Source organism: Anomaloglossus baeobatrachus, chromosome 7 (assembly GCF_048569485.1).
Source record: "Anomaloglossus baeobatrachus isolate aAnoBae1 chromosome 7, aAnoBae1.hap1, whole genome shotgun sequence".
Lineage (NCBI taxonomy): Eukaryota > Metazoa > Chordata > Amphibia > Anura > Aromobatidae > Anomaloglossus > Anomaloglossus baeobatrachus.
In genome coordinates, this window is record NC_134359.1 from 300,737,239 (window position 1) to 300,749,559 (window position 12,321).

The 12,321-nt window shown below is 49.9% G+C and overlaps 1 protein-coding gene across 3 annotated transcripts; it reads right to left on the bottom strand.

The window, feature by feature from the left end:
• Window positions 1-3,252: 3,252 nt before the first annotated feature.
• TMEM219 (transmembrane protein 219) lies at window positions 3,253-9,937 on the bottom strand. Of its 3 annotated transcripts, none has more exons than XM_075319607.1 (6): window positions 9,792-9,882; window positions 9,253-9,420; window positions 8,317-8,521; window positions 5,485-5,623; window positions 5,122-5,269; window positions 3,253-4,059 (listed from the first exon to the last, which is right to left on the bottom strand). In XM_075319607.1, exons 2-6 carry the CDS (start codon window positions 9,406-9,408, stop codon window positions 3,925-3,927), a joined length of 783 nt encoding a protein of 260 aa, XP_075175722.1. In that variant the 5' UTR covers window positions 9,409-9,420; window positions 9,792-9,882; the 3' UTR covers window positions 3,253-3,924. The 3 variants fall into 3 exon arrangements, with proteins under 3 accessions (XP_075175722.1, XP_075175723.1, XP_075175721.1); XM_075319608.1 differs by lacking the exon at window positions 9,792-9,882 and adding an exon at window positions 9,522-9,761; XM_075319606.1 differs by having other exon boundaries at window positions 3,256-4,059; window positions 9,835-9,937.
• Between the last annotated feature and the right edge of the window lie 2,384 nt (window positions 9,938-12,321).

Here is a 12,321-nt window from a genome sequence, read left to right on the forward strand (position 1 = left end):
GTGGCCAAAATCCCCCCAGAGCAGTGTGAGAGACGAGTGATGTCCTGTGGAAGAGACTGGAAGAAGAGTGGACCAAAATCCCCCCAGAGCAGTGTGAGAGACTAGTGATGTCCTGTGGAAGAGACTGGAAGAAGAGTGGACCAAAATCCCCCCAGAGCAGTGTGAGAGACTAGTGATGTCCTGTGGAAGAGACTGGAAGAAGAGTGGGCCAAAATCCCCCCAGAGCAGTGTGAGAGACTAGTGATGTCCTGTGGAAGAGACTGGAAGAAGAGTGGGCCAAAATCCCCCCAGAGCAGTGTGAGAGGCTAGTGATGTCCTGTGGACGCAGATGTGCTGAAGTCATTCCCAGCGACGGCCGGTGCACGTCCTACTGATTGTGACTGTTGTTACCTGTAGAACATTTACTGATCTCCTATCTCTGTGCTAGTCATTATATACAGGAATATACCGTCATTGCTGGTCTCCAATTATCATGATTACGTTTTGGGCAAAATAAAAGGTTTTATGTTGATAAACTTTGGATATTTTGTGAAACCCTGTTCTAGTTGCATGGTGCGCCCCTTGCAGAAAACAGACTGGTTGTTGTTCCGGAGATCGTCGATACTGCGCACAACCTCATATTGGAGATTCCACGAATTTCAGCTAAAGCAATAGCAGACATCAGGGGGATTTCCCGTGTTTGTGTCATTATCCATGAACATTTGGACATGAGGGACGCGATCTGCAAAGTGGGTCCACAAATGTCTGACAACAGATCAGGGAAGCAGCGAGTGACAACTTTCCGGTCCATTTGTCAGCGTTTTCGGACTGATAAGAACTTCCTGGATTGACCGGTCACTATGGATGAGACCTGGATTTATTTGTACGACCCTGAAAACAAGGAGCAGTCAGAAGAGTGGAGGCACAGTGGTTCTCCTCATCCAAAAAAGTTCAGGGTGCAAAAATCAGCCACTAAGGTGATGGCTTCTGTGTTCTGGGATAAGGAGGGTGTGCTGTTAGTGGACTACCTTCAAAAGGGTTCCACCATCAATGCAAGGTATTATATTGAACTTTTGGACCAATTGAAGGCCAAAAGGTGCGGCAAGCTGTCCAAAGGAATCTTGTTCCTGCAAGACAATGCCTCCGCTCACACTGCACAAGCGACCACAGCAAAACTGGCAGAGCCGGGCTTCCAGCTGGTGACCACCCACCTTATTCACCAGATCTAGCTCCCTCCGACTATCATCTGTGTCCAAACCTGAAGAAACACCTCAAGGTACCACATTTCACACCATTTCTGATGCCATGGCTGCTGTGGCTGGTGTGAGACACAACCGAAATCTTCCTTACTGCTCGGCTTACAGAACGTGGAATACTGATGTAAGAAGTGTGTGACATCAGTGGAGTGTGTGTGGAAGAAATGGAAAGTTTAATCATCCTATCTCGCTTCTTTCTGGGTAAAGCCAAAGACTTATCAGCAGCCCCTCATATACGCAGGCGTCAGGCGATTTCACACTATGTTGCAGTGGCTGTAAGGTTGGCATCCTGTAGGCATGGATAAATAAGACTGTACAAAGTATAATAAAACAAAAAAAAGGGCGTTTAAAATCTTAAAGGCTGAGAATACAGAAATAGCATTGCAGGAGTATAAAGATATCAATAGGCAATGCAAAAAAGAAATCAAACAAGCAAAACTAGCTACTGAAACAAAAATCGCCAATGACATTAAAATAAATCCCAAAATCTTTTATAAATACATTAATGGCAAAAGGAAAACAAAGGATAGTATCGGACCCTTAAAATATAATAACAAGTTAGTTATAGAGGACAAACAAAAGACTGAGATATTAAATAGGCATTTCTCATCTGTATTCACCAAGGAACTGACTGTACCAGGGATCATTCAACAAGTGAAAAATCAAAGTCCACCACCCGATATAATTAATTTAACACAAGATGAAGTACGCCTACGTCTGAGTAAATTAAACATTGACAAATCCCCAGGGCCAGATGGCATTCATCCACGAATATTGAGGGAATTGAGCTCCGTAATCGACAGACCGCTGTATCTCATCTTTTTAGACTCACTTGTAACAGGGTTGGTGCCTCAGGATTGGAGGATTGCTGATGTGGTACCGATATTTAAGAAAGGTTTGAGGGTAGATCCAGGCAGCTACCGTCCAGTAAGCCTGACATCAGTAGTATGCAAAGTTTTTGAGGGCATTTTAAGGGATGACATGCAAAAATATATTGCAGAAAATAATATGATAACTGACAAACAGCATGGATTCATGAAAGATAAGTCGTGTCTAACCAACCTGTTGGGGTTCTATGAGGAGGTAAGTTCAAACCTGGATATTGGTAATGCAGCTGATGTGATTTATTTGGACTTTGCAAAGGCATTTGATACTGTACCACATAATAGCCTTATACTAAAGCTCCAGAAGCAAGGACTAGGGGACACTATATGCAACTGGGTAAGGAATTGGCTAAAAGATAGGAAACAAAGAGTAGTCATAAATGGAACATTCTCTAAATGGGCTATAGTCAGCAGTGGGGGCCGCAGGAATCTGTACTGGGAGCAGTGGGGGCCGCAGGGATCTGTACTGGGAGCAGTGGGGACCGCAGGGATCTGTGCTTGGACTGATTCTTTTTACTCTCTTTATTAATGACCTTGTGGATGGGATTGATAGTACAGTGTCCCTTTGCTGATGACACCAAACTATGTAGGATATTAAAAACTGACCTGGATAGTACAATATTACAAAAAGATCTGGATAAGATGTCAGAATGGGCAGATACTTGGCAAATGAGATTTAATGTTGATAAATGTAAAGTAATGCACCTAGGACGGAGTAATCCTATAGCTGCGTATACATTAAATGGAAGTAAACCCGGGACTACAGAACAGGAGAAGGACTTGGGTATTCTCATTACAAATAAGCTGAGCAGCAGCGCTCAATGTCAGGCAGCAGCTGCTAAAGCAAACAAGATTCTAGGGTGTATAAAAAGAGAGATTAGATCCCGGGATCCCAACGCATTGTTACCCCTCTATAAATCACTTGTAAGGCCACATCTGGAATACGGGATCCAGTTTTGGGCTCCACATTTTAAAAAGGACATTCAGAAGTTAGAGTCAGTTCAAAGGCGGGCAACTAGACTACTACAAGGAATGGAGGCCGCCCGTATGATGAGTAATGGAGGCCGCCCGTATGATGAGTAATGGAGGCCGCCCGTATGATGAGTAATGGAGGCCGCCCGTATGATGAGGAATGGAGGCCGCCCGTATGATGAGGAATGGAGGCCGCCCGTATGATGAGGAATGGAGGCCGCCCGTATGAGGAATGGAGGCCTCCCGTATGATGGCAGATTGAAAAAGTTAGATATGTTTAGCTTAGAAAAAAGACGTCTCAGAGGAGATCTCATTTCTATGTATAAATATATGTGTGGTCAATATAAAGGACTGGCACATGACTTATTTCTTCCGAAGACAGTACTAAGGACCAGGGGGCACTCACTGTGGGGGAAGAAAAGCGATTCCGACAGCTAAACAGGAAAGGGTTCTTTACAGTTAGAGCAGTCAGACTGTGGAATGCGACCACAAGAGGTAGTAATGGCAGATACTATAACAGCTTTATATCACGGCTGGAGGATTTCCTCACTACACAACATTGTTGGTTATAAATGACTTAGTAACTAAATGTAGAACTGGTGGAGGAAGGTGAACTAGATGGACCTAGGGCTTTTTTCAACCTAAGTAACTATGTAACTATGTAACTATGCATGGAGCCCCCCGTACTGTGAGTAGGGTGACATCACCAGCGGGGTCCACGATATCTCAGGACAAGCGTCCATCATCTGTGAGAGAAATCAGTCACCGCTGCTCTGCAGGAAAGATTTTATTTCAACATCCAAAAGGCAATTGAGAACTGAGAAAAGTCACAGTCACAGCGGCCCGGGGGTCCTCATGTCCTTCAGGGGGGAACTCCAGCAGGCACCAACCACCATCAGCAGGAGAGCAAGGAGGAAGCAGATCAGCATCGCAGACAGCAGGCGCCCCGAGACCACCGCACAGTCCTCCTGATGAAGAGCAACACAGCGAGTCACAGCACGTCCCGCAGTGTCAGGGTCATCATCCTGTACCCCCAGTGTCAGGGTCATCATCCTGTACCCCCAGTGTCAATGTCATTATCCTGTACCCCCAGTGTCAGTGTCATCATCCTGTACCCCAAGTGCCACTGTCCTGTCCTGCACCCCGAGTGTCACTGTCCTGTCCTGTCCCCCAAGTGTAACTGTCCTTATACTGCACCCCGAGTGACACTGTCCTGTCCCCCAAGTGTAACTGTCCTGTCCTGTACCCTGAGTGTCACTGTCCTGTCCTGTCCCCCAAGTGTCACTGTCCTTATACTGTACCTCAAGTGTCACTGTCCTGTCCTGTCCCCCAAGTGTCACTGTCCTGTCCCCCAAGTGTAACTGTCCTGTCCTGTACCCCGAGTGTCACTGTCCTGTCCCCCAAGTGTCACTCTCCTTATACTGTACCCAAAGTGTCACTGTCCTGTCCTGTACCCCAAGTGTCACTGTCCTGTCCTGTACCCCGAGTGTCACTGTCCTGTCCCCCAAGTGTCACTGTCCTTATACTGTACCCAAAGTGTCACTGTCCTGTCCTGTACCCAAAGTGTCACTGTCCTGTCCTGTACCCCGAGTGTCACTGTCCTGTCTTGTACCCTGTGTGTGTCCTGTACCCCCAGTGTCACCGTCCTGTCCTGTACCCCAAATTTGTGTCAGTGTCCTGTACCCCGAGTGTCTGTGTCATGTACTCCAAGTATCACTGTCCTGTCCTCCGAATGTCACTGTCCTGTCCCCCGAGTGTGTGTGTCAATGTCCTATCCCCAGAGTGTCACTGTCCTGTCCTGTACCCTCAGTTTCAGTGTCCTGTACCCCAAGTGTGTGTCAGTGTCCTGTACCCCATGTGTCAGTGTCAATATCCTGTCCCCTAAGTGTCAGTGTCCTGTACCCCCAGTGTCATTGTCCTATCCTGTACCCCAAGTGTGTGTCAGTGTCCTGTACCCCATGTGTCAGTGTCATTATCCTGTCCCCTATGTGTCAGTGTCCTGTACCCCGAGTGTGTGTGCAGCGCCTCACCTTGGACATCATGGCTTTCAGCCCCGGGTCTCCTCTGTACTTCAGACTATAACACTCTGAGGGGACGTGGGTTTCGGTCTCCACCACATACAGCTCTGGGGGCAGCCGGTGTCCGCTGGGGGTCACTGCAGAACACTGGAGGGGCGACCTGCAGAGACACGCACTGCGGTGAATGTGCCGTATACCAGTGCACAGTCTGATTGTGCACCTTCATCTTCACACCGGACATACCGGGTATTTCTGTATCGCAGAGGAGAGGCGGCTGCAGAGACTTCGGCTCCACTTATCTCGGCCAGGATGAGGACATCCCATAATCCTACCCTACAGACACCTCCACGAGGCAGCGCGGCGGAGGTCACTCACCACTTCTGCGGTAATACGGACGGAGGACCGGTCACTGTCACACAGAACTTTCCGGAGCACTCGGCGTCACTGTCATTACACTGTGCGGACCACCAGCTGGGGGTCACTGTGATCAGCAGGGGGGAGTCTGTGCCCGGCCCTGCCGAAAAACAAGACGGGGGGACGGAGGCTGTGACTGGGAACCGCGGACACCAGGACACCACAAAATCACAGCCCGGGGCAAAGACAGGTGGATGGTGGCGATGGGGAGGATAGTAGTGGTATTAATGGTTGTGGTGAGAATAGTCGTGGTAGTGATGATGGTGGTGGTGTGGATAGTCGTGGTAGTGATGATGGTGGTGGTGTGGATAGTCGTGGTAGTGATGATGGTGGTGGTGTGGATAGTCGTGGTAGTGATGATGGTGGTGGTGAGGATAGTCGTGGTAGTGATGATGGTGGTGGTGAGGATAGTCGTGGTAGTGATGGTGGTAGTGATGATGATGGTGGTGGTGAGGATAGTCGTGGTAGTGATGGTGGTAGTGATGATGGTGGTGGTGGTGAGGATAGTCGTGGTAGTGATGATGGTGGTGGTGAGGATAGTCGTGGTAGTGATGGTGGTAGTGATGATGATGGTGGTGGTGAGGATAGTCGTGGTAGTGATGGTGGTAGTGATGATGGTGGTGGTGGTGAGGATAGTCGTCGTAGTGATGGTGGTGGTGGTGTGGATAGTCGTGGTAGTGATGGTGGTGGTGGTGAGGATAGTCGTGGTAGTGATGATGATGGTGGTGGTGAGGATAGTCGTGGTAGTGATGATGGTAGTGATGATGATGGTGGTGGTGAGGATAGTCGTGGTAGTGATGATGGTAGTGATGATGATGGTGGTGGTGAGGATAGTCGTGGTAGTGATGATGGTAGTGATGATGATGGTGGTGGTGAGGATAGTCGTGGTAGTGATGGTGGTAGTGATGATGGTGGTGGTGGTGAGGATAGTCGTGGTAGTGATGGTGGTAGTGATGATGGTGGGGGTGGTGAGGATAGTCGTGGTAGTGATGATGGTAGTGATGATGATGGTGGTGGTGAGGATAGTCGTGGTAGTTATGATGGTAGTGATGATGATGGTGGTGGTGAGGATAGTCGTGGTAGTGATGGTGGTAGTGATGATGGTGGTGGTGGTGAGGATAGTCATCGTAGTGATGGTGGTGGTGTGGATAGTCGTGGTAGTGATGGTGGTGGTGGTGAGGATAGTCGTGGTAGTGATGATGATGGTGGTGGTGAGGATAGTCGTGGTAGTGACGGTGGTAGTGATGATGGTGGTGGTGGTGAGGATAGTCGTGGTAGTGATGGTGGTAGTGATGATGATGGTGGTGGTGATGATAGTCGTGGTAGTGATGGTGGTAGTGATGATGGTGGTGGTGGTGAGGATAGTCGTGGTAGTGATGGTGGTAGTGATGATGATGGTGGTGGTGAGGATAGTCATGGTAATGATGATGGTAGTGATGATGATGGTGGTGGTGAGGATAGTCGTGGTAGTGATGGTGGTAGTGATGATGGTGGTGGTGAGGATAGTCGTGGTAGTGATGGTGGTAGTGATGATGGTGGTGGTGAGGATAGTCGTGGTAGTGATGGTGGTAGTGATGATGGTGGTGGTGGTGAGGATAGTCGTGGTAGTGATGGTGGTAGTGATGATGGTGGGGGTGGTGAGCATAGTCGTGGTAGTGATGGTGGTGTTGAGGAGAGCCATAAGATGAAATACTTAATTAACTTCTTGACAAGGGATTGTGGGAAATATGTCGATTTGCCTTACGTAATTCAGGTTTCAGCTCATACACATGATACAGATATAAAGATGGCTGCCATTGCCTGTTTCTCCACACCTTGCCTGGAATGTCCAGATGTAAGAAGATACCATATAAGGGAAGACCCCTGGTCAAGCTAGAAAACATCACAGACCAAACCATCAGCATGGATCCACCAGATGACGTCCCTCTGACGTCCCTCCCATCACCATGGATCCATCCAATGATGTCATAGACCCGCCTACAATGACGCCCACCAATCAGCTCATGGACTAACACATTGTTCGACCCACTGACCAATGAACACATCCGGACATGCCCCTTTGCAAGGTTATATCAGAGCAAGCTCAGTTGTAATAAAGCAGAGCATGGGCTGACTTCTGTCGAGGAAAGATGAAAATCCGACTGTGTCTGATCTCATTTTTCAAGCATGCACTCGACCCACACCAATTAGGCCAGGCAGTAGGCAACTAGTGATCTCTGGTTAAGAGTTCACATTAACAATAATGGCGCCCAACGTGGGGCTCGAACCCAGGACCCTGAGATTAAGAGTCTCATGCTCTACCGACTTAATAGTGGTAATGATGATGGTGGTGGTGAGGATAGTCGTGGTAGTGGTGATGGTGAGGATAGTTGTGGTAGTGGCGGTGGTAGTGATGATGATGGTGGTGGTGAGGATAGTCGTGGTAGTGGTGATGGTGAGGATAGTTGTGGTAGTGGTGGTGGTAGTGATGATGATGGTGGTGGTGAGGATAGTCGTGGTAGTGATGATGGTGGTGGTGAGGATAGTCGTGGTAGTGATGGTGGTGGTGGTGAGGATAGTCGTGGTAGTGATGATGGTGGTAGTGAGGATAGTCGTGGTAGTGATGATGGTGGTGGTGAGGATAGTCGTGGTAGTGATGATGGTGGTAGTGATGATGGTGGTGGTGAGGATAGTCATGGTAGTAATGGTGGTGAGGATAGTCGTGGTAGTGATGATGATGATGGTGGTGAGGATAGTCGTGGTAGTAATGGTGGTGAGGATAGTCATGGTAGTAATAGTGGTGAGGATAGTGACCTTTCATCCTGAGCTGTTCGGCTGTCGCCTGTATCCGGAGGCCGCTGTAGTTCACTGGTGGAGTCAGAGTAACGCCGGCCAGCACAGACACGCTGTCCCGCTCTCCGTCCTCCGGGGCTGATGCAGGTGAGGAGGGGCGGCCGGTCACATTCCTCTGCGGACAGATCGGACTCGCGCTCAGCGCCTGAAGAATTGTATCGAAATCCTGAGAAATACAGAGGAGGAGGTCAGTGTCCGCAGTGTAGGATCACTGCTGCCTGTCAGTGCGCGGACGGTGGCGGCGGTGCAGGATCACTGCTGCCTGTCAGTGCGCGGACGGTGGCGGCGGTGTAGGATCACTGCTGCCTGTCAGTGCGTGGACGGTGGCGGCGTAGGACCACTGCTGCCTGACAGTGAGTGGACGGCGGCGGCGGTGTAGGATCACTGCTGCCTAACAGTGAGTGGACGGCGGCGGCATAGGATCACTGCTGCCTGTCAGTGAGCGGACGGCGGCGGTGTAGGATCACTGCTGCCTGTCAGTGAGCGGACGGCGGCGGTGTAGGATCACTGCTGCCTGTCAGTGAGCGGATGGCGGCTGTGTAGGATCACTGCTGCCTGTCAGTGAGCGGACGGCGGCGGTGTAGGATCACTGCTGCCTGTCAGTGAGCGGATGGCGGCTGTGTAGGATCACTGCTGCCTGTCAGTGAGCGGATGGCGGCTGTGTAGGATCACTGCTGCCTGTCAGTGAGTGGATGGCGGCTGTGTAGGATCACTGCTGCCTGTCAGTGAGTGGATGGCGGCTGTGTAGGATCACTGCTGCCTGTCAGTGAGTGGATGGCGGCTGTGTAGGATCACTGCTGCCTGTCAGTGAGTGGATGGCGGCTGTGTAGGATCACTGCTGCCTGTCAGTGAGCGGATGGCGGCGGGGTGTGGCCTCGGCCGCGTCTCCTCCTTTACCTGAGTAAAATCCGCGTCCTTCACCGGATACGAGCGCAGGTAGATCCCAAAACACAGGAAGGTGATGGCGAGCGTCACCAGGCACAGGAGGAACGTCACTAATGGCGGGTGATGGCGCACGCACAGGCGGAGCCCCGCGCAGCACAGACACGGCATGGCAACATCAACCTGAAGGGTGACAAACAGAGCAAGGAGGTCACGGCTCAGGAATGGACACCGTATCCATGACGATTACTCAAATATATGACCCCACTGCAAATGTGACTGACAGCAGGGAGGGTCAGCAATCACACCGCTGAAGAACTGCAACTCCCAGCATGCCCTGCGGGCACACGTCTTCTCATTACGTTTACACTATTTATAATTCACTTTTGCTGGCTGGGACTTGTAGTCCATCATGACACATATAAACAAGAGTGTGTGGGGCGGGGCTTGTCGCTAAGCATTGTGGGACTTGTGATCTCAGGTGCTGGGTCTCCCATGATGCTCCAGGTCTGGGCCCTGCCCGGAATTCTACCCGCAGCTCTCCCTCCCCGTACCCCCGTGTACGACCACCCTCCGCTGCAGCGCCCCCTCAGGTACCCGGGCTGGCTCCTGCTGTCGGCGCTCTCATGCTCCGCCCGTACAAAGGGTGTGAGCTACAACAAAATGGCGTCCGATAACCAACTGCTACAGAAATCCACGTGTCCAAGGGTTACCATGGAAACTACCAACCGGCCGGCACTCCTAACCCCGGTGTCGCCGTCACTGGGGAGCGCGGCCATATTTATGGTTCCTATGTTTAAAGCTAAAACTCATGGAAGGCAGCAGGAATCAGTGCAGTGTGCGGAGGTCACTACAGCAACCAATCACATCACTGTTTACAGTCACATGCTGATCAAATTGTGAAAGCAACAACGTCATTGGTTGCTAAGAAAACTACATCTGTATCTAATCCTCTCCTGTGTGATACTGTCTGCTGAGCTGTGTATCTAATCCTCTCCTGTGTGATACTGTCTGCTGAGCTGTGTATCTAATCCTCTCCTGTGTGATACTGTCTGCTGAGCCGTGTATCTAATCCTCTCCTGTGTGATACTGTCTGCTGAGCTGTGTATCTAATCCTCTCCTGTGTGATACTGTCTGCTGAGCCGTGTATCTAATCCTCTCCTGTGTGATACTGACTGCTGAGCTGTGTATCTAATCCTCTCCTGTGTGATACTCTCTGCTGAGCTGTGTATCTAATCCTCTCCTGTGTGATACTGTCTGCTGAGCCCTGTATCTAATCCTCTCCTGTGTGATACTGGCTGCTGAGCTGTGTATCTAATCCTCTCCTGTGTGATACTCTCTGCTGAGCTGTGTATCTAATCCTCTCCTGTGTGATACTGACTGCTGAGCTGTGTATCTAATCCTCTCCTGTGTGATACTCTCTGCTGAGCTGTGTATCTAATCCTCTCCTGTGTGATACTCTCTGCTGAGCTGTGTATCTAATCCTCTCCTGTGTGATACTGACTGCTGAGCTGTGTATCTAATCCTCTCCTGTGTGATACTCTCTGCTGAGCTGTGTATCTAATCCTCTCCTGTGTGATACTGTCTGCTGAGCCCTGTATCTAATCCTCTCCTGTGTGATACTGGCTGCTGAGCTGTGTATCTAATCCTCTCCTGTGTGATACTGTCTGCTGAGCCGTGTATCTAATCCTCTCCTGTGTGATACTGGCTGCTGAGCTGTGTATCTAATCCTCTCCTGTGTGATACTGTCTGCTGAGCCGTGTATCTAATCCTCTCCTGTGTGATACTGTCTGTTGAGCCGTGTATCTAATCCTCTCCTGTGTGATACTGTCTGCTGAGCCGTGTATCTAATCCTCTCCTGTGTGATACTGTCTGCTGAGCTGTATCTAATCCCCTCCTGTGTGATACTGTCTGCTGAGCCATGTATCTAATACTCTCCTGTGTGATACTGTCTGCTGAGCCGTGTATCTAATCCTCTCCTGTGTGATACTGGCTGCTGAGCTGTGTATCTAATCCTCTCCTGTGTGATACTGTCTGCTGAGCCGTGTATCTAATCCTCTCCTGTGTGATACTGGCTGCTGAGCTGTGTATCTAATCCTCTCCTGTGTGATACTGTCTGCTGAGCTGTGTATCTAATCCTCTCCTGTGTGATACTGTCTGCTGAGCTGTGTATCTAATCCTCTCCTGTGTGATACTGTCTGCTGAGCCGTGTATCTAATCCTCTCCTGTGTGATACTGTCTGTTGAGCCGTGTATCTAATCCTCTCCTGTGTGATACTGTCTGCTGAGCCGTGTATCTAATCCTCTCCTGTGTGATACTGTCTGCTGAGCTGTATCTAATCCCCTCCTGTGTGATACTGTCTGCTGAGCCGTGTATCTAATCCTCTCCTGTGTGATACTGGCTGCTGAGCTGTGTATCTAATCCTCTCCTGTGTGATACTGTCTGCTGAGCTGTGTATCTAATCCTCTCCTGTGTGATACTGTCTGCTGAGCTGTGTATCTAATCCTCTCCTGTGTGATACTGTCTGCTGAGCCGTGTATCTAATCCTCTCCTGTGTGATACTGTCTGCTGAGCCGTGTATCTAATCCTCTCCTGTGTGATACTGTCTGCTGAGCCGTGTATCTAATCCTCTCCTGTGTGATACTGTCTGCTGAGCCGTGTATCTAATCCTCTCCTGTGTGATACTGTCTGTTGAGCCGTGTATCTAATCCTCTCCTGTGTGATACTGTCTGCTGAGCCGTGTATCTAATCCTCTCCTGTGTGATACTGTCTGCTGAGCTGTATCTAATCCCCTCCTGTGTGATACTGTCTGCTGAGCCGTGTATCTAATCCTCTCCTGTGTGATACTGTCTGCTGAGCTGTGTATCTAATCCTCTCCTGTGTGATACTGGCTGCTGAGCCGTGTATCTAATCCCCTCCTGTGTGATACTGTCTGCTGAGCCGTGTATCTAATCCTCTCCTGTGTGATACTGTCTGCTGAGCTGTGTATCTAATCCTCTCCTGTGTGATACTGTCTGCTGAGCTGTGTATCTAATCCTCTCCTGTGTGATACTGTCTGCTGAGCTGTGTATCTAATCCTCTCCT

Excerpts from the sequence above, each read along its gene's own strand:
- TMEM219 (XM_075319607.1), bottom strand. The coding sequence starts at position 9,408 with ATGCCGTGTCTGTGCTGCGCGGGGCTCCGCCTGTGCGTGCGCCATCAC. Across the intron at positions 8,522-9,252 it reads AGGACGCGGATTTTACTCAG|GATTTCGATACAATTCTTCA; the intron begins GTAAAGGAGGAG and ends TGTATTTCTCAG. Across the intron at positions 4,060-5,121 it reads TGAAAGCCATGATGTCCAAG|GAGGACTGTGCGGTGGTCTC; the intron begins GTGAGGCGCTGC and ends GCTCTTCATCAG.